The sequence below is a fragment of the Henckelia pumila genome, chromosome 1, assembly GCF_033568475.1.
Source record: "Henckelia pumila isolate YLH828 chromosome 1, ASM3356847v2, whole genome shotgun sequence".
NCBI classification, from domain to species: domain Eukaryota; kingdom Viridiplantae; phylum Streptophyta; class Magnoliopsida; order Lamiales; family Gesneriaceae; genus Henckelia; species Henckelia pumila.
In genome coordinates this window covers 86,022,897-86,043,247 of record NC_133120.1, presented here as the reverse complement: position 1 = coordinate 86,043,247, position 20,351 = coordinate 86,022,897, and the positions used below count along the sequence as shown (strand labels likewise).

The following is a 20,351-nucleotide window of genomic DNA, read 5'->3' as shown; positions in this document are numbered from 1 at the left end:
CGAAATTTTCGTTTCGCTGGGGAATGGAAACGTATTCCCTTCTTGTCTAATATGTTCTCCTCTCTTCTTCTTCTTCTTCGTGTCTCATCGGTTTTCCCGTTGTATAACATAACGTATACATGCAGAGCAATTAACAGAACGCCTAACGAACGAGCTATCTTTGAATGTGGTATGACTCTAATGCCCCTCCTATTCTTTTCTTGGCCCATTTTGTCATGATCCACATGCGAAAAGCCCAGCCCAATTCAAACTTTGGAGATATTATTTATCTATCTAATAATTATTTATTTTATATTATTAGAAGTGAATATCTCGCTCATGAATAGGAAGAAGAACTGAACCATTGTATTAATCTGGAAGTGTATGAATTCTCAATTACAAAAGTAAGTAAAGAATGAGCGCCTAAATCTTATTTATACAACGAATGAATAACTAAGAAATGCGATATCATAAAAGCGTGTTTATGTATTTTATTTGTGTACTCTAATATATATCAATCACATCATTGAATATAAATTACAATATTACCTTAATAAATAATATTATTCATATTTTTATTGATTATTAAACAGACAAAATGATAATTTATCATCTTATTTAAAATTTAATCAATAAAATCGATACTTTATTGATTATTTTAAATGACATGAAACTCACAACTATTATATATCTCTCGATGCATATTGGATAAATATCGCAATAATACAATAGCATGCAAATTACACTATTCAGCTTGTCCTATAAGTATCCGTAGGGAAATCAAAGCCTCACTCAACAGGCCATGTTTTCCGGAAAAAATTATTAATATGAGATAGAAATCTTGATCATTTGTCAAAATTTTACATACTTCATTAATCTTAAAAGCTTCATAGACCATTTTTTATCCATCGGGGTGGAATTCTTCATTCTGTCTTCTTTTTTTTCCTATTTTTTTTTTCTCATTTTACTATTTTGTTTTCTTTTTATGGTTAATTTTGAAATTGCCAAAATCCCTTTTTAATTTTGATCGTTTAAATTACAAAAAATTTCAAAAATCAAATATTGTACATTTATTTCTAGCCGCACGCTTTTTTTAATTATATCGGATAAAATATATATTTAGATTTCAAACTCAAAATCTCGATCTAAATCGGGGTTGATAGGCTACAAATTATCCACTATTGGGGACAGTTTTTTAAAAGGTTTGCGATGATTTTTTCAATTTTTTTTGAAAAAATGCCTCTCATATCATATGTATTTTGATTTTAATATATATATGACACGATTTTATGGTCTATAATTTTCTCCGTTTTTTATATAAAATAAAATAAAATAAAATAATATAATATAATCAACAGTATCAATAATTCAATAATAGCACTTGAGAACATATTTTCACGCAAAAAGCCAAGCTCATGTGAGTGGGTTCAAACACGCGAGTAGTTATAATCAAACTCAGTCGGTCACAATATTTAATATTTATTTCATCATTTTAATTGTTACTAACTTTTTATTTATTTGAGATTTTTTTTTGTTTGTTTCTGTACATGTTAATGGCATAAAAACCTCAAAATAGAAATAGAAGAGATCTGGCTCGGGCTCGTTTGGTTTTGTCCTAGCTGAAATATGTAATCTATATTAAATTCCAAATCACATTAGAAATTGTTGGATAAATTCTACTTTCTCTATACCATAAGTGAGTGTGGATATTTTGCTAATTCAATTTTATTTATATATATAATTGTTTTAAAGATGTCGAAATCTTGAAATATGGGTCACAACTCACACTCCATTGATTGATTATTATTGACCTTACAATAAATGATGGTTCGAGAGAATGAAGGAGAGCAATTTTACTATTTACTAATAATAGAATAAGAGAAGCGTCACTGTTTGGGAGAGTCAAACATTACTTATTATTAGCAACTAAAGGAGACGATTATACTCCTCGGATTGAATTATATTTTTTTATTATTATCATCTAAAAATTGTTAGATCATATAAGTTTTACGTATTTTTAAGATCGGCTCTTTCTTTATTTTGAGATCCAATGGTTGTATAGAGTGAATTTCACTCATATATACATAAACATAGAGAAATTCCAATTGGAGGAGACCCATTTTATAAAAATTCATTATTTCCGATATTTCTAAAATAACCCGTTTTCCTTTCTCCAAATTTCTAAATTAATTAATGTCAAACGTATTTGTCATGAATTCACATAATAGTTATCAAAATAATTCAAATACTTGACTCGACAACTCAATATATATAGATCACCACGTATCTGTCTGTGTCTTCAAATTCCACACACAATAATTGAACTTGAGGAAGAAATCTTGACACCATTTATACTCCGACAGGGAGAAACCAAAATCAAGAATAATGGGAAGTTCTCAAACCAAATACAAGAGCGCTCCAAGTGAAAATGTGGTGAAAGATTTGAAGAACAAAATCAGGCTTCTCCGAGGTGGGATCAATGAAATCATGGCCATAAGGGAGATGGAATGCCGAGTTTACGAGGAACAATTGATTGCTTTTGCAGTCAAGAAAGAGAAGTGGAAGAGGGAAAAGAGAAGATTGAAAGAAGAGATGGAGAAATTGAGAATGAGGTTCAAAGAAGAAGAAGAAGAAGAAGAGAGGTCGTCCAAGTACCATTGCATGAAAATAAATCATGTAGGGGCGAAGGCGATGGATTTGAGCCAAAGGTGTAATTTGAACATCGAGTGGGAGATATTGAAGAGAGATGAAACGTTGGAGAAATGGAAAGAGCTTTATTTTGCTATAAAAGATGAGCTTGATGAGCTTATTCAAAGGACACATAGAGGTAAATAAAAAAAAAATCAATAGATAAATAAAAATCAACCACATTCATATTGTCTTTGGTTTTTTTGAATAAAGTTTCCACTGAGAAGCATCATCGAAATAATTTGAGGTGAATTTGGCATTCTTTTTAGTTCTAAATTGTTAAACAATGTGATTTTTATATTTACATGTAGAAGTAATCGATTCTCTCTTCATCTTTCGTTTTTTCGTAGGGGAAAGGCTTTGTTGGGATAGAAAGGAAGAAGAGATACCAGAAGAGCACAAGAAAGCATTGAAAGCCAAGGAAGAAAGGATTGAATCTCTTGAAGCAAAGTTAGCATCCATGGAAGATCAAGAAATCAAAAAGCAAAGAGAGGTGGACATACTCAGACAAAGCCTGAGAATTATGAGCCACGGGAAGAAATTAAACAACAAAATTGGCCAACCAAGATACTAAGGCATATCATATTGTTAAATGTAATAAAGTTAAGGTTGTGTCTCATGTTGCATCAAGCGTGAAGCATAAGCTCTACATATGCAATATTGCTGCCAGTACATTGGCCTACATCCTATTTTCTACCTTATCTTCTGAGGTACCTTGCAAGTTCAAACACATTGATTTAGTTGTAAACAGATTACAGAAACTATCTACTTAATTTTTCGAAAATCATGTATGGTTCAATTTCATACAGACCATTACGAAGACGAAGGAATGGACTTGTAAAAGGCAAAATCATCTAACAATGGTGTGGGGGTTGGGGGTTATACTGTAATCATAGGCCGTGGCAATCGCAGGGACTACTTTTGTAATCGAACCTGACTTAAGGGACTTCGACATAATTAGTATTCCCATAGTACGATAAAGAATCCCTGATCACATCCCACGAAATTGTATATGCTGTAGTTGTGTACCTTGATGTCATGAACCACCTGCCAAGCAGCGGTTACAGCTGATGCAGCCAAAAAAATCGGAGTGCATTCGTAAACAAACAGCGGTGAAATGTAAAATGATCCAACCGGTGTGGAACAATACAGCTATACTCGTTTTGCTGATGTCATGAAACGTGCATTCTATTCAAATCGATAACTTTTGATCTGTCACAGGTTCTGTCCCGCCAACAATCTGATAGTTAGATCTCACATTCTGACATCGAGACAATAAGGTATTATGTTAATCTACATTTTCAATAGATGCGGCATTTTGATATGGCAATGGTGAAGAAAAAGGTTACCTCTAGCAATGAAATGTAGTAGAAATACTCCATATGCTGCATGAGAGCACTTCCATCTCGAATTGATCGGAATATGTTAATCTCTGTGTTTAATATCTTTTCGATGAGTTCTTTCTCTCTTCTCATCTGCTCCACCACAAAATGTAAAGGATGCAACATTAGTAAACGTACAGTCGAAAAATCCAACCTGCAATGCTTACAAATGGTAAAGAATATCCCTTTATTTTATAATCTGGTATTTTATTACCAAGCCATTCCAAAAGTTTAAGTTGCTGAACAGTGGACCACCAATAATTTTTTTTGCAAAGTAAAAACAATAACGGAAATATCAATGGGAAAACGTGAGGAAAGTGCGTTGGAACTTGGATCCCGCTTTCGTGTACAATCCATACCAAAAGCTTTAGTCAAGGGAAATCACAAATTTACATTTTGATGCATCCCATGAAAGATTAGTTGCAGCAATCAGCTTTACTTTCCTACTAAGTGAACTTGGACAGGACAATATATGCAGTATATAGATCAATACGTACCAAAAATGTTTTGAGTTCTAACAATTATTTACACCAAAAGAAAACTCGAGAACATGTAGGGAAACCCGTAGATTTGGTCTGGATGGAAAAAATGTCAGTACATCAGCAAGGAAATCAGACAAAACTTGGTGCACTGATCGGCAAAATAGCAAACCTACTTGTTCGGTTCCCCTGAAAGCTATGACCAATTTTTTGTTCTGGGATCTCGCCAAATTGTTACCTGCATCTCTTATAAAGTACATGATCACTAAAGAGCCTAACTTCAAATAATATCACCATGTAACCAAAAATACAATGCATTTATAAATTTGTCAGTGGGAAAAATATACTTAACAAAGAGTTCTATGTGTTGGATGTCAAGCAGAGCGGTGCGGTGGCAAAATAGTTGAAATAAAGGCTAAGCCAATTTATATATATATATATATATATATATATATATTTGTCCACAGGGTAAAGCATTTAAGAGATGTGGCAGTAAAAGTTACTTGGAATATCATTACTCATTATTGGTCTACCTCATAAATAAGAGTACGACAAAAGGCGCATAACGAGTATACTCAAACCTACCTGAGTGTCTGTAGAAACATTATCCAAGAAACAAATTTTTTCGAATTCAGATTTAATGAATGTCGGATGTCCCAACGCATTGGCTAGCATAGCCCAGGCCTCCATGGCACTCTCTGCTGTTGAGAAAAGTTCCCGCATCTCTTCAGCTTCTTTCTTGTCCAGTACCAATCCATTTGGCTGACTTGCTAATTCACTCTCCTTGTCATCAACTGGCATATCTTCTTTGACATCAAATTTTCCTGTAAGGTCAGCTCCTTGGCTTAATTTAGAAACTGCAGCATTTATAACCATCAATGCTCCCAAAATGGAGTCCGTTTGCTGTAATAAATCTTGTGTCACTTTCTTAATATCTGGTAAATTCATCAGAGCGTTGTTACTGGGACTCAATTCATGGGAAGCATATCAACAATGGATTGTAACTCACGAAAATGGCCACTTTCCATCATGCGATCAGCCTCATCTAAAACAAAACATAACAAGGAGTGCAGCAGCAACAATAAAAATGTGATTCACTGCTATTCTTGTTTACGGACGAATAGGAAATATCATTCTGACACAAGCACAAAAAGATTTATTTCAGAAATATAAGAAGCTACCGTTGACTTTATATGCCAAAATTCAAGAAGACTCACATGGGATAATATGTCAAGTTCACTTGGTTTTATACAGTTTATGTAGTACTCTTTGAGCATCAGCCACTCTCCCTGGTCTTGCAAGAACAGTACTAAGGTGATATATAGTACTTTCATTTGGAGTAAGAAATTTATTACTCATCTCTTTAAACAACCTTCTAGCCTCGGTCTGGCAAGATTTCTTCATCAACTTCTCTAGATATGATAGCTCGCACCATCCAGCTATGAGTATGTCGTACGTCGAGGAATTTGGAAGCACTCCTCGAATTTGCATCTCATTCATAAGCTCCATGGCTTGCTTCATCTTCCCCGCCTTCGAAAAGTTGTTGATAAGTAAGTTGTATGTACTCGTTCGAGGAATAAAACCTTTGGTTATCATCTCACAATAAAGCCTCACAGATTCTTTCTTGTTACCAATCTTTCCATGGCCAGATACCAAAATGTCATAAGTTGTAGCATTTGGAAGAAAGCCCGAATCTTTCATTTCTGAAAGTATTTCTTCTACTTTATGCATCGAGCCAGTCATGGAAAACCCACCTAAAAGAATGTTATATGTTGTGATATTAGGGGAAACTCCTTCAAATTTCATTTGAGAATACATGTCAATAGCCTTCTCTAAATGTAAGTTTTTGCAATATCCTTTAATCAGAGCATTGTAAGTAACTGCATCTGCTGGAAAGCCGGATTTTCTCATTTCCTCCAATACCGATGCTGCTTTTCTTGTCAACTTTAGATCACATAGAACAGTTATTAAAGTGTTATAAATTGTCCCATTAAGGATAAGTCCCATGCTCAAGAGATTTTCGTGAGTCATCAAGATATTATCGACCCTTTTAGACTTCGAAGCAGCATCGAGTAAAAGTTTGTGAGTAAATGCATCGGGACAAAACCCAGAAATAGACAACTCGTTCAACAATTCCAACGACTCGTTGACTTTATTGGAATCACAAAACCCTTGAACCAAAATATTACAAGTCATTTCATTAGGACTCAAATCATAACTTTTCATTTCCTTCACAAGCTGGACAGCTTTTTCTAGTTTCCCTTCTCTGCAATATGCCTTGACTAAGGTGTTAAACGTAGCATGGTCTGGTGAGAAACCAAATCGCTGCACTCCAGTATACACAGATTGAACATCATATTGGCCAATTTTAAGCAATCCATGAAGCAAAACATTATATGCAGTAGTATCAAACACAATGTTTTTGGCCCTGCCTTCTTCGACCAATTCAAGGGCATGAGACACTTTTCCCGCTTTGAAAAGAATATCCATGAGCGATGTATAATTAACACAGTCTGGCACTAATCCTCTTGATACCCAATCTCTGTACAACATCTCTGCCTCAGCCATCCTTCCCTCCTCCTTCAAATTGTTCATAAAAACGTCGAGTATAAAATTATTCTCATCCACACCGCTCATTTTCATGTCCTCGTACAGACCTTGAGCAACTTCCTTTTCACCGGCTTTGAGACAGCCATCTATTAGTGTCCCATAGATGTAAGAATTTGGCATAATATTTTGTCTAACCATGGTATACAAGACATCAATGGCAGCTCCAAGAATTCCATTTTTCACATAGCCGTTAATTACTGAGGAATAAGTGATGACATTTGGAAGAATGTGTTTCTCTTGCATTTCCTGCATTGCAGACTCTGCACCCTTCATATCACCTAATTTACAGCGCCCATCGATCAATGCTGAATAGGTGACAATGCTCGGCAAAGCATTAGACTCCGAAAGAATATTAAACATATCCTCTGCTTCTCTAAACTTTCCAGACTTAAAGAGTCCATCAATTAGTGCAGTAAACACCATCACATCAAATGCAATTCCCCGAGTCACCATTTGACTTTGCAAGTTAAATGCAGCCTTCGTATAACCATTTTTAAAGAAAGAATCAACAAGAACTGTATAAGTAACATGGTTCGGGTCCTCCCCAACCCTTACCATCTCATTAAAAAGTGATTTGGCCTCAGCCAACCTTCCTGTCTTAAGAAGCCCGTATATAACACAACTATATGTAACTACATCAGGGTCAATCCTACTTGCAATCATTTCTTTATATTCACATAATGCTTCCTCAATCTTGTATTTTTTACAAAATTCACCAATCAAACTAGTGCATGTGATTCGATCAGCTATCAGACCTACTCCTTCAACCATGATCCCCTTTTTCTCGCCATCATTAACCTTCAAATCAGAGCTAGCTAAGAGTTCATTCATCATACTTTTGGCATGATCAAAATCCCCTCTTTTAGAAAACTCATGGATCAATGTATTATAAGTAACAATATCAGGTAACACACCTGTTTTTATCATGCTATCCATCAAGTGAAATCTAGGATTGACCACTCCGGCCGCACAATATGCTTTTATCAAAGTGTTAAAACTTACAATATCTCTATAAACTTTTCTATTCCTATTTACACCATTACACATGTTCAGGATCAACTTAGCATTTTCTAGCATACCCTTTTCACAAAAGCCTTTAGTTAATATATTACAAGTAGCATTATCACAATTCACACCAGTCTTAACCATCTCAGACACCAACCCAAGTCCCATTTCCACAAACCCGTGTTTACAAAATCCCCAGATCGTAGTATTGTAACTAACACGATCACTCATAAAATCATCAGAACCCTCGTTATTTCTCAGCAACAGAAGGGCCCTATCAAGTTCCCCGACTTTACAGAAGGAGTGAATGAGTATATTCTTGGAAACGACATTGGGGCCCACCCCTGTAGAAAGAAGTTCTTCGTAGATAAGCATTACCTGTTGAATCAATCCCGTGGAGTTAAAGTGGTGCAGAAGTCGGTTCCAGCAGCCGATTTCGGGCGTGATTTTGCGATCCCGCATGGCGGTGAATGCCAAAATGGCATCCGAGAGGCGGCTGCATCGGAGGAAGAGGTGGATCAGGGTACAGTAGAGTGAAGTGTAGAATTGGTTAGGATTCGTAATTGTTGTTCTCAGTGAAGGAAACTGATATGAAGAGAAGAAGAGAGAACGACGCATTGTTCTTGGATTGGAGACTGCGAATATCAGAGAAGATCGAGGGATTATTACTCAGTGAGTCGCTGTATGTTAATTTGAGCTCATTTTCAACATCTATGTTTGGGCCGCAAAGTTTGAGAACTCGGTCATAAAAGTGATGGGCCCAAGCTATGTAATATATTGGGCCTTCTCCAAATCCAACGGTATAGCCCAAAGATTATGCTTGATTACATATCACATCGTTGAACCTAGGGGTGTTCAAATTTCGGATAAAACAGAAAAAACCGAAAATTCAAATCGGAAAAATCAAACATCGAACCAAACCGTATTTTGTAATTTTTATATAATTTTAAAAACCGAAGTTTATTTGGTTCGGTTTTGGATTATATATGTCAAAACCGAACCGACCGAAAAAATCAAAATTTATTAAATTAATAATTTTATCTATATTTATATTTGTATTTGTATTTATATTATATATGTTATGAGATAATATTTAATGAATGTATAATCATTTTGAATAATTCTTAGTTGATTATTGTTTGTGTAATTTATTGTTGTTTTTAATTCATAGTTAATTAATTGATGGTTGTTTAATGTAATTTTTAGTTGATTTTTGTATAGGTAATTCATTTAAATTTTATTTTTAAAATTTTACTAAGAAATCATGTAAAAAATGATAACATATTATATTTACAATATATTTATATTATTAATTTTAATTATCTTATCAAAATCGAAATATCCGACCGAAATAAGTAAACAATTTTGGCAGAAAACAAAATCAAATCGAAGATAAATGGTTAGGATCTCGGATTATATATCTCTAAAACGAAAACAGAAAGAAACAAAATAAAAACCAAAAACGGAATAGAACCGGCCGATGAACACCTCTACATTTTATTGTGTTATATTATTGATCAAACCGACTAAACCGAACCGTATAAACCGGTCCATTGTAGTACAAAACCGAACCGAACCGAACTAAAACAGTTTGACTTCGGATTACATTATCCATAAATCGAAAACCGAAAAACCGAATCGAATTTGGACAAATTAAAACCGAACCGACCGATGAACACCCCTAGTTGAACTTCTGTTCTTCTGTTGCTGCTTTCGCAGTTCTATAATCCCGGCACAAAGAAAGCCAAGCGGAGCTCGAGGAAGAGACGCATGAGGGATTCGGACCAGAAATTGGAACGTTTGAACTCACTTCCATGGAGTTCTTGGCTTCCAGAGCCTAATGATAGCAGTGACGGTCCTTTCTCTGTCTTCATTCTGGAGGAAACGATTGGTGAATTGCTCGAAGTCATCGATGGAAGTAGATGACAATTTATTGAACCAGATGAGTGCTTGTCCTGACAAAGTTGTTCAGAATATTTTGCAGTACGGGGCGTCCGTTATGTCATACAAATATGCCTTTGCGTGGAACTTTTCAATATGATTTTGAGGGTTTAGTTCCATCGAACTTAGGAATGCTAGGGATTCTAAGTCCTTTAGGTAACACATTTTTGATATAATGAAACTAATGATGGGCTTTGCCGTGCATACAGAATTGCCGAGGAATTTTCTCGTTCCATATCCAAGGGTTGGATTGGTGGATTTGTCCTCTTCGGAGTGGTTGCAATTTGTGTGACTATTTGGTTTGTCTTCTTTATGCATTCTCAATGATGCAATGAACAAGTTTTCATAGACGGCGCCAAGATTAAGTAGCAAAAATTGTTGTCACCCGACTGGAAAAAATTTGGTAATCCAATTCCATGAAGATCCGGGTTGCCGGATTAATTCTCTAACAGTTTTAGAGAACTAATTTCGTGGGTTGTTAACTACATCACAAAACCAAGTGAGTGGTGTCGGGGGTCATCCGACTAAGACACTTCAACGCTCAAGTCAGTATTTGCCCAATAAAAGTTCTAGAGAACTAGAGCATGTGACTATAGAAAGCATGCCTTAAAAATGAGAGCACTTGAACTATTTATAAATAGTCGGAGAGTTTCACGAGCTTGAGTCTCTTATGGGATTTTAAGATTTATGAACCTTGATAAAGTGTCCAAATAAACAAATAAATAATATTGGACACAAATGAATTGAGTCATTAGACTTAGATTTGGGAAAAAATCAAATTGAGTCATAATCCATCGATCGCAAAACCATTTCAAAAAATCATTTGCAACAATTTTTACAAAGCTTTTTCCATCGTAAATGCCGTTTTTTATTGCTTTTTCGTTGTCTAATATTTGCTCACGTTAAACATTTTTCGCACAACAAATAATGTTCAACAACCAAATTAAACCATGCATTCAAATCAGAATAATTTTACTAAAATTTAAAAATTTACTGATTTCGTATAATAATATAATATGATACCTATAAAGAATATATATCACACACACATATAAAACACATAATATATTAATATATATGTTTACAATTCGCTGGTATTTAATAAAGAAGGCTACATTTCAAAAAGAACATTTTTTTTAATATGCGTGATCACATATAAGTTCTCTAATTAATGTTAATTGTGTGATTATAATTATAATTGTATTTAGGACGGGTAAATAAAAATCAACCACATTCATATTGTCTTTGGTTTTTTTGCACAAAGCTTCCACTGAGAAACATCATCGAAATAATTTGAGGTGAATTTGGCATTCTTTTTAGTTCTAAATTGTTAAACAATGTGATTTTCATATTTACATGTAGAAGTAATCGATTCTCTTTTCATCTTTCGTTTTTTCGTAGGGGAAAGGCTTTGTTGGGATAGAAAGGAAGAAGAGATACCAGAAGAGCACAAGAAAGCATTGAAAGCCAAGGAAGAAAGGATTGAATCTCTTGAAGCAAAGTTAGCATCCATGGAAGATCAAGAAATCAAAAAGCAAAGAGAGGTGGACATACTCAGACAAAGCCTGAGAATTATGAGCCACGGGAAGAAATTAAACAACAAAATTGGCCAACCAAGATACTAAGGCATATCATATTGTTAAATGTAATAAAGTTAAGGTTGTGTCTCATGTTGCATCAAGCGTGAAGCATAAGCTCTACATATGCAATATTGCTGCCAGTACATTGGCCTACATCCTATTTTCTACCTTATCTTCTGAGTGTCAATTTTCAAGTACCTTGCAAGTTCAAACACATTGATTTAGTTGTAAACAGATTACAGAAACTATCGACTTAATTTTTCGAAAATCATGTATGGTTCAATTTCATACAGACCATTACGAAGACGAAGGAATGGACTTGTAAAAGGCAAAATCATCTAACAATGGTGTTGTGGGGGTTGGGGGTTATACTGTATTCATAGGCCGTGGCAATCGCAGGGACTACTTTGTAATCGAACCTGACTTAAGGGACTTTGACATAATTAGTATTCCCATAGTACGATAAAGAACCCCTGATCACATCCCACGAAATTGTATATGCTGTAGTTGTGTACCTTGATGTCATGAACCACCCACGAAGCAGCGCTTACAGCTGATGCAGCCAAAAAAATCCGAGTGCATTCGTAAACAAACAGCGGTGAAATGTAAAATGATCCAACCCGTGGGGAACAATACAGCTATACTCGTTTTGCTGATGTCATGAAACGTGCATTCTATTCAAATCGATAACTTTTGATCTGTCACAGGTTCTGTCCCGCCAACAATCTGATAGTTAGATCTCACATTCTGACATTGTGACAATAAGGTATTATGTTAATCTACATTTTCAATAAATGCTGCATTTTGATATGGCAATGGTGAAGAAAAAGGTTACCTCTAGCAATGAAATGTAGTAGAAATCCTCCATATGCTGCATGAGAGCACTTCCATCTCGAATTGATCGAAATATGTTAATCTCTGTGTTTAATATCTTTTCGATGAGTTCTTTCTCTCCTCTCATCTGCTCCACCACAAAATGTAAAGGATGCAACATTAGTAAACGTACAGTCGAAAAATCCAACCTGCAATGCTTACAAATGGTAAAGAATATCCCTTTATTTTATAATCTGGTAGTTTATTACCAAGCCATTCCAAAAGTCTAAGTTGCTGAACAGTGGACCACCAATAATTTTTTTTTCAAAGTAAAAGCAATAACGGAAATATCAATGGGAAAACGTGAGGAAAGTGCGTTGGAACTTGGATCCCGCTTTCGTGTACAATCCATACCAAAAGCTTTAAGTCAAGGGAAATCGCACATTTACATTTTGATGCATCCCATGAAAGATTAGTTGCAGCAATCAGCTTTACTTTCCTACTAAGTTAACTTGGACAGGACAATATATGCAGTATATACATCAATACGTACCAAAAACGTTTTGAGTTCTAACAATTATTTACACCAAAAGAAAACTCAGGAATATGTAGGGAAACCCGTAGATTTGGTCTGGGTATATAAACAAATGCCGGAGTTTGAATACTAAATAGCATCATCCTTGAATGCCGGTAGATGTATGATTACACTCCTTAAAACCATGTTCTAAAATAAGGTTTACCAAACCTCGTGTTCTTCTAAGTTTAAAAACACGGACCAGGGTGCTATAATTTATCTTTTACTATAATCTTGATCAAGTGAAGTTAACATCATTTGTGGAGAAGAATGAGAGAATAACATACAAATTCACTGACAAGAACATCGGGTGTTGCTTCGCCAATAATATCGCCTCTGTATCCCTCCTCCAAAAGATCAACAAATTCCTGTAGCATTGTATCATACAGCTTTCCTCATTTTCTTTTGTTGAAAAAACCCAAAAAACTACAAGGGGAAATCGGAGGGGCAATGTAAACTTGTTTGTAACATAAACAATGATGGTTTCCAATGGTCTTCGCAAAAAGTTTATTTATGTCTTGGCACGACTACTATTGTATATTTCTTGATGCTTCAAAGCAAACTTTCGAATATATGTACAGTCCATTACTCACCATTTCATTTCTAGGAGCTCCCGCTGCCAAATATATAGGTTGAGCTACATGGCAGTAGCCCATCAAACGTGGAACTGTTGGGATTATGTCCCGGTGGTTTACCACTCGCCAACTATCCTTCACTTTCTGCCATCAGAGAAACAAATGAGTTAAAAAATCGTCAAGCAACTCAAAGGCTGAGGCTTGAACTTTAAGGAAATGATGTATAGAAAACATGTACTAATGCAGAGCCATCAGTCATTTTACTAAGATTCTTGAACAATTTCAGAATTGAAGGCTAGCTACATATAATATTTCAAACAATGTTAAGCCTGTCTAAAGTTGGTTGAAAAGTACAATAACCTCGTTGTATATTTCAGCAAATCTTTTATTTCCGACTCTAGGAGACCCAAAATTATACATGGTCACGGAAATAGCTCCACGCCTAATCCATAGACAGTGTCAATAACACATCCGGCGTTCCAAAACTAAAATAATTAAGAATTACAAATACCAACTACTGAAAGCCTTGAAAATGAGGACTGAGTCTGAGTATAATCTATTGAGTGGAAGGAAGAGGAACTAACTTGAATAATTGACTTGAAGACAATTCAAGAGCCAAAAGAGTAGCCAGTGCACCCCCCAAACTATGTCCTGTCACATATATATGCCACTTCGGGAGCATCTCCAAAGAATCACCTCTAACATATAGCACATGTAAGATGATAGCTATTCAGAACAACAGCAACATTTAAGAGTTAAGGTTTTCTCCTGTACTTCCAATTCAAAAGAGGCAGTCCATAATTATTCTTTTTTGCAGGTTGCCTATGAAAAGCAATATAATTAATTCGACAGAAATTCGGTTGGCAGATCAAGAGGTCGGGTCTTCAAAAGAGAAGACTCCAGATCAGAACAACGGGATATACCGGTAGTCAATAGCCTGTTTAATGAGTGAGATCAATCTTGTTCTAACTGAATCATAAGCACTCAAGAAGCCACAATGAACCTGCAGATTTATGAAGCAATTGTGACCAATTGCATGCCAATATCCATGGGTCCAATAAATGCAGTTGCCAAAGTGAAACTAACAACCTAAATAGTACCTGTACTTCTTGCTTAAAATCACCACCTATCCTTTCAGGATTTAGCCTGTAGAAGTAGTACAGAAGATCAGCAATAGTAACTTTAAGCAAGTATCCAAATAAAATGCTTCTAAAGGCATCATCGTCATCAGAAATTTCTCGGGTAAGTACTTCACATTTATTTACAACAGGTTCATGTTAATGGATTGAAGATAAGTATTTGACACAGCAAATACGTGATTGAAAGAAAACAAAGCAGGATTTTTTGCTAAATCAATGCATTACCCAGCAGGAACTAGCATCAAATCTGTCCGCAGATCCTTCCAGCTTGTCTGGATGGAAAAAATGTCAGTACATCAGCAAGGAAAACAGACAAAACTTGGTGCACTGATCGGCAAAATAGCAAACCTACTTGTTCGGTTCCCCTGAAAGCTATGACCAATCTTTTTGTTCTGGGATCTCGCCAAATTGCTACCTGCATTCCTTATAAAGTACATGATCACTAAAGAGCCTAACTTCAAATAATATCACCATGTAACCAAAAATACAATGCATTTATAAATTTGTCAGTGGGGAAAATATACTTAACAAAGAGTTCTATGTGTTGGATGTCAAGCGGAGCGGTGCGGTGGCAAAATAGTTGAAATAAAGGCTAAGCCAATTATATATATATATATATATATATATATATATATATATATATATTTGTCCACAGAGTAAAGCGTTTAAGAGATGTGGCAGTAAAAGTTACTTAGAATATCATTACTCATTATTGGTCTACCTCATAAATAAGAGTACGACAAAAGGCGCATAACGAGTATACTCAAACCTACCTGAGTGTCTGTAGAAACATTATCCAAGAAACAAATTTTTTCGAATTCAGATTTAATGAATGTCGGATGTCCCAACGCATTGGCTAGCATAGCCCAGGCCTCCATGGCACTCTCTGCTGTTGAGAAAAGTTCCCGCATCTCTTCAGCTTCTTTCTTGTCCAGTACCAATCCATTTGGCTGACTTGCTAATTCACTCTCCTTGTCATCAACTGGCATATCTTCTTTGACATCAAATTTTCCTGTAAGGTCAGCTCCTTGGCTTAATTTAGAAACTGCAGCATTTATAACCATCAATGCTCCCAAAATGGAGTCCGTTTGCCGTAATAAATCTTGTGTCACTTTCTTAATATCTGGTAAATTCATCAGAGCGTTGTTACTGGGACTCAATCCAGTCGTAGTACCAGTATTAGCTGTCTCTGGATTAGTTGGAGTCGCAAGTCCAGACTCGATATAACCTATCTCAGCAATTTCTTGTGACTGCAAGCCAATGTTATTCAATAACTCAAAACCATCCCACTTTATTTTCTCCGGAATCGGAAGACCAAATTTTTGCACAACATTTTGGTTAACAGAATCCGCGAGTTCCTTCCAAAAATGTTTATCGGGATGTGAAGACTCTTGATTTGTCTCATTTGCGGAGTCCTTTGGATTATTATTCAGAATTGAAGAAATGTTTGTCTTGATATCAGAGTCACCAAACATTTTTTTACCCGAAAACCAATCATTCTGAGTATATGAATAATTAAGTGACTTGAGCTGTACAAAGGCAAACTGCACAAATTCCCGCACTTGTACGGTTTCGGAACCACCCGCAATCATCTTCAATGCAGGTTCAAGACCATTTTTCTGGAGAAATTTCGTGAAAACGGGAATCTTCCACCATTTTTTTTCATCGTCAATTTCAGAAAAACTTTTGTAGTTTATCTGAAACACATTGATAAGAAAAAGTACAGTGATGTACATTACAGCAAGTCTAAGGACACATTATAGCTGTTTAGTTAAAGCATTTCAGTATCTCGATCTAAGTCTCATTAATTTGGGAAGAGTTTCATGCTTGCAGAGATCAGTAAAAAATTAAAAGCAATTGAACAGTAGTATAGTTGCATCTGGAACTCAACCATTATGCACCCTGAAGATTGGCTTAATAATCTCGATTTTCAAGCAACTTACCTCAAGTTGTATCTTTCCACCACCGCCCATTCCTTCCAACTCGAGATTCACTTCATGTAAATTTCCTATCAAAACAGAAGTCCCACTGATACCAAGCTAAAAAATCAGGTTCCTACACTCAATTTTTCAAGCATATTTCGCAAATGCCAGAATATGATTTTCATATTTCACGGTTGCCATATGAGGTTATACTTGATTTTATCAGTAAAATACAGATTGTTAAACTATAAACTTTACAATTGTAGCAAATTCAACGACTATGCAGCTTATATAGTAAAATGGTTACTAAACTGAGCCAAGCTCATCTGATCATAGGTGGAACAAAAAATAATTTACATGCATTACTGTTTAAGTAACAATGAGTTAAAGTGGCGTCATTTTAGATAGGGTCAACACTGAATGTGTAACAAATGTAGTGTATATCATACCATCACATATCTTTTCCAAATCAATGCCAGCATTCCCCATGCGTTTGTGGGGAGTCACAAGATTTGCATCCCAAGCTGCAACCTGAATACTTGATATTAAAAAAGCTTAAATTTTAATAGAAGAATTACCTCAATCATTAAAAACCAGTACTGTGAATGATCTTATATAAGTACCAATCAGGAGTATTTTTATTCTCGCCATACAATATTTAGCATAACGATATCCCCAGGACAAAAATACAAGCAAGCACACTATTCTGTTGATAATATAAACCAAGGACAGATAGATTAAGTACATTTTTTCTTGTCTGATCAATTTTTTGGCCTTTAAAACACTGAAATAAATGATGAGGTTATAGATATTCAAAACAAAGGAGGTTTGCCCATTAGAATGTTTTGAGGATGAGCTATAAACATCAACGCAACGCAAATTTTCCCTACAACAAAGGATACTACATTATATTTAGCAATATCCAGAGAAAGACATACACAGAAAAAAATAATGAGATGTGGGTGAAGGAAAGAAATTAATTTCGCAAATATAGCATCACTTTTCTTATCATAGAAAATAGGTTCATAAAAGTAGGATAAATATATGATCAATCTCCCGTGATTCCAGGGCTAGCATAATTTCTCCCTTTGTCTATGGGAGCAAACATATCAACACGACAATATATGGCAGTTCCCAAAAGAAATCACTGCAAAAAGAGAAAATGGATAGTTGAACACATAATTTATTTCAACCTGAAGATTGTGCATTGGTGGCTGCTTGATATTCAAAATAAACTCCTCATTCCAAGTGGGTTCTTTAGTCCTGACACATTCGATAAAGGATAAAATAATCCAAGATAAACTTTGACACTATCGGAATACATAATGCAACAAATATGGCAGTTACTGATTCTATAACTAGCCCAGTATCACCTCCCGATTACTAAAAAGATAATTAGTAGTAGACTGTTGAGTGTTGACAAACATCAACTAGGACATGGTGTTCACTCCATATCCATAAATGATCATGCTACCAACCAACATTTTCTATCTGGTAGAAGTGAACAGATAACCTCAAAAATTAATTAAATTTGGATGACCAGAAGGCCGAAAATCAACAATTTTCATGAAACTTTTTACTTATTTTTATCCATTAGGTGAATACGAGGTGTGTCAAGCAGTGATGGAGGTACTATAACTATTGAAAAAAGGTATGCCGAAGTATAAGAATTTTACGCCCATTTGATCTTGCTTTTGACTTTCTGACAATCCAACTGCAAGACCACATATGGATCACTAGTTCCCTGAGAAACAAAACAGCAACAATCATCACATGAAATCAAATAAAGAGACGAGAACGATTTGAAATTTGAGTAAATGATGTCGTAACTCAAGGAGTTATAAATTGATGAATATGATGGGTCTAACTATTTATGTTTTCATGTTTAAAGAATTACTGAAATTAGCCTACCCATGGATCCATGGCAGGAAAGTTGAAACCTTTCTTTAGCTTTACGAACAATTGACCATCATAAATTTCACGGGTAAATAACCTGAAAAATGACGGGGGAGATTTAGAGATTTGAAAGACAGCTTTTTAAGAATGTGAAAGCCACAAGGTTGTTATGTAGATAAAGAATTTGCTTAATCATGACAAGAGACCTGATGAAAAACCTTAGCAATTCATATTATCTAAAGACGTCTCGGTTGAATTCCAAATATGCGCCACTATAGCTATCGAGAGTTACAAAAGTTTTAAAGCCAATGAAATTCAAGGACCGCATACTCTGAAAGGAACACTGTCTGGCAATTAGCTGCATCCGTCTCGCGCTTGCCCACATTTTCCTGTCAATAAAAGTAGAAAATAAGAAGAAGCGTCTAAATGAACCCACCTATTGGCTTCAAATACGTGAAAGGACAAGTAATTTAGTTGGCCTCCTCCAAGAAAATTTGACAAGAGAACACAAGAGCCTAATAAATGTTTCTCAAATCCTTAATGATGAATGAAATACTAAAAAATAAACTTAACAAAAATGAACTCAAGATGACATTAGTACACAATCATCAATTTAATATGGTGGGATTCCATCATACCCCAAAGTTAAGAACCCTGATGAGAAGACACCGGAAATTCAATCGTGTTTAAATTGATGGACTTCAGTGGCAAAAATAACATGCATTTGTGAGATATTTACTCCAAACTGGTCTGTCCTTTTATGTGACAAAGAATTCACAGCAAAACGAAGACGTACAAGGAAAACAAACATCACATAATCAAAGAAATTACAGATGGAGTTGCGTAAGCTTCAAATGCAAAACCAGCAAGAATAACCGCCAAGTTAATATCAAAAGGAGGCCTCTCATCCCCACTCTCCCTGCTCCGCACACTTGAAACAGCCTCCACTTTGTCAGCATCACCTTTTGCTTTCCAATAGCCAATCAATCTTGATCTCGAGATCCCGACACCTTTCTTCCCGCAAAATGGTTTCTTGGAAACTCCAAGCTTCTTGGAGATCGAGAAGCAATAAGGGGTTTTGAAGTTGAACAGTTTTGTGGGGGAGTTATTGGGCAAGAAATGGAGGTAGGATTGTAGAGTAGTAGTGGCCATGAATGGAGGATACCAATTAGTGAGTGGGATAAAATTGGTGGAAAGTTGAAGCTATTTTCAGTGGATAATTTGATTAGATTGTCGAATTGACCGTTAAAGTAAGGCTAGAGCGTTCCAGCGCTTCCAAATGGTTGAACGAATGTGCTCGAACCTTTGGCGCTGTTTGGTTCTGTACGTATTTTATAATTAATTGTTTTTTTTCCCCAATTTTTGGTTCATTGAAGTATCACTGCCAAACTCATGTATCTCCATCTCAAATTTATCAGTTATCAAGCAAATTGACACGCCTCGTACATACTTCATATTCTAGCAAGAAGACGTTGACACAAAAATATAATATACATTAAAAATAAATATATAGTTAAAAATTTATTCTATTAAAATTGTGTTATTAGCAAACGATAATATAATGAGCATTAACAAATATATAACAAATTGGATTGAAACAAATTTTTAAAAAATGTTTCCATCCACGCACCATTACAATAAAATAAAAAATAACAAAACATAATAAATCAACAATTTAGATAGAGATATAATATGGATCAAAGTATATTGTTGATAACCAATTAACATAAGAGCAACGATAGATGTAAACTTTAGTGTGCACTTTGGT

At 35.3% G+C, this 20,351-nt stretch overlaps 3 protein-coding genes across 12 annotated transcripts; 1 reads left to right on the top strand and 2 right to left on the bottom strand.

Moving 5' to 3' along the window:
• Window positions 1-2,303: 2,303 nt before the first annotated feature.
• Window positions 2,304-3,241, top strand: LOC140876300 (uncharacterized). The gene is made up of 2 exons (XM_073280233.1): window positions 2,304-2,806; window positions 3,018-3,241. The coding sequence occupies exons 1-2, from the start codon at window positions 2,365-2,367 to the stop codon at window positions 3,239-3,241; spliced, it is 666 nt and encodes a 221-aa protein (XP_073136334.1). The 5' UTR covers window positions 2,304-2,364.
• A 4-nt stretch (window positions 3,242-3,245) lies between these two features.
• LOC140876236 (uncharacterized) lies at window positions 3,246-8,820 on the bottom strand. Of its 5 annotated transcripts, none has more exons than XM_073280153.1 (5): window positions 5,114-8,820; window positions 4,705-4,766; window positions 4,547-4,624; window positions 4,017-4,142; window positions 3,246-3,928 (listed from the first exon to the last, which is right to left on the bottom strand). In XM_073280153.1, the coding sequence occupies exon 1, from the start codon at window positions 8,759-8,761 to the stop codon at window positions 5,765-5,767; it is 2,997 nt and encodes a 998-aa protein (XP_073136254.1). In that variant the 5' UTR covers window positions 8,762-8,820; the 3' UTR covers window positions 3,246-3,928; window positions 4,017-4,142; window positions 4,547-4,624; window positions 4,705-4,766; window positions 5,114-5,764. The 5 variants fall into 5 exon arrangements, with proteins under 5 accessions (XP_073136254.1, XP_073136277.1, XP_073136262.1 ...); XM_073280176.1 differs by lacking the exon at window positions 4,547-4,624 and having other exon boundaries at window positions 5,114-5,573; window positions 5,746-8,820; XM_073280161.1 differs by lacking the exon at window positions 4,547-4,624 and having other exon boundaries at window positions 4,705-4,774.
• Window positions 8,821-11,884: 3,064 nt separating this feature from the next.
• Window positions 11,885-19,876, bottom strand: LOC140876265 (uncharacterized). Of its 6 annotated transcripts, none has more exons than XM_073280185.1 (18): window positions 19,415-19,874; window positions 18,914-18,972; window positions 18,599-18,680; window positions 18,364-18,431; window positions 17,881-17,950; window positions 17,137-17,218; window positions 16,709-16,773; window positions 15,539-16,462; window positions 15,118-15,180; window positions 14,991-15,037; window positions 14,727-14,772; window positions 14,550-14,629; window positions 14,211-14,324; window positions 13,987-14,068; window positions 13,645-13,770; window positions 13,339-13,419; window positions 12,500-12,625; window positions 11,885-12,411 (listed from the first exon to the last, which is right to left on the bottom strand). In XM_073280185.1, exons 1-18 carry the CDS (start codon window positions 19,733-19,735, stop codon window positions 12,343-12,345), a joined length of 2,505 nt encoding a protein of 834 aa, XP_073136286.1. In that variant the 5' UTR covers window positions 19,736-19,874; the 3' UTR covers window positions 11,885-12,342. The 6 variants fall into 6 exon arrangements, with proteins under 6 accessions (XP_073136286.1, XP_073136300.1, XP_073136307.1 ...); XM_073280199.1 differs by having other exon boundaries at window positions 19,380-19,495; XM_073280206.1 differs by lacking the exon at window positions 19,415-19,874 and having other exon boundaries at window positions 18,802-18,937.
• Window positions 19,877-20,351: the final 475 nt, after the last annotated feature.

Coding starts and splice junctions, on each gene's coding strand:
- LOC140876300 (XM_073280233.1), top strand. CDS start 2,365: ATGGGAAGTTCTCAAACCAAATACAAGAGCGCTCCAAGTGAAAATGTG. Junction 2,807..3,017: donor TATTCAAAGGACACATAGAG/GTAAATAAAAAA, acceptor GTTTTTTCGTAG/GGGAAAGGCTTTGTTGGGAT.
- LOC140876236 (XM_073280161.1), bottom strand. CDS start 8,761: ATGCGTCGTTCTCTCTTCTTCTCTTCATATCAGTTTCCTTCACTGAGA.
- LOC140876265 (XM_073280185.1), bottom strand. CDS start 19,735: ATGGCCACTACTACTCTACAATCCTACCTCCATTTCTTGCCCAATAAC. Junction 18,973..19,414: donor AAGCTTACGCAACTCCATCT/GTAATTTCTTTG, acceptor TTTTATTGACAG/GAAAATGTGGGCAAGCGCGA. Junction 17,951..18,363: donor AAAAGCAAGATCAAATGGGC/GTAAAATTCTTA, acceptor CGAATGTGTCAG/GACTAAAGAACCCACTTGGA.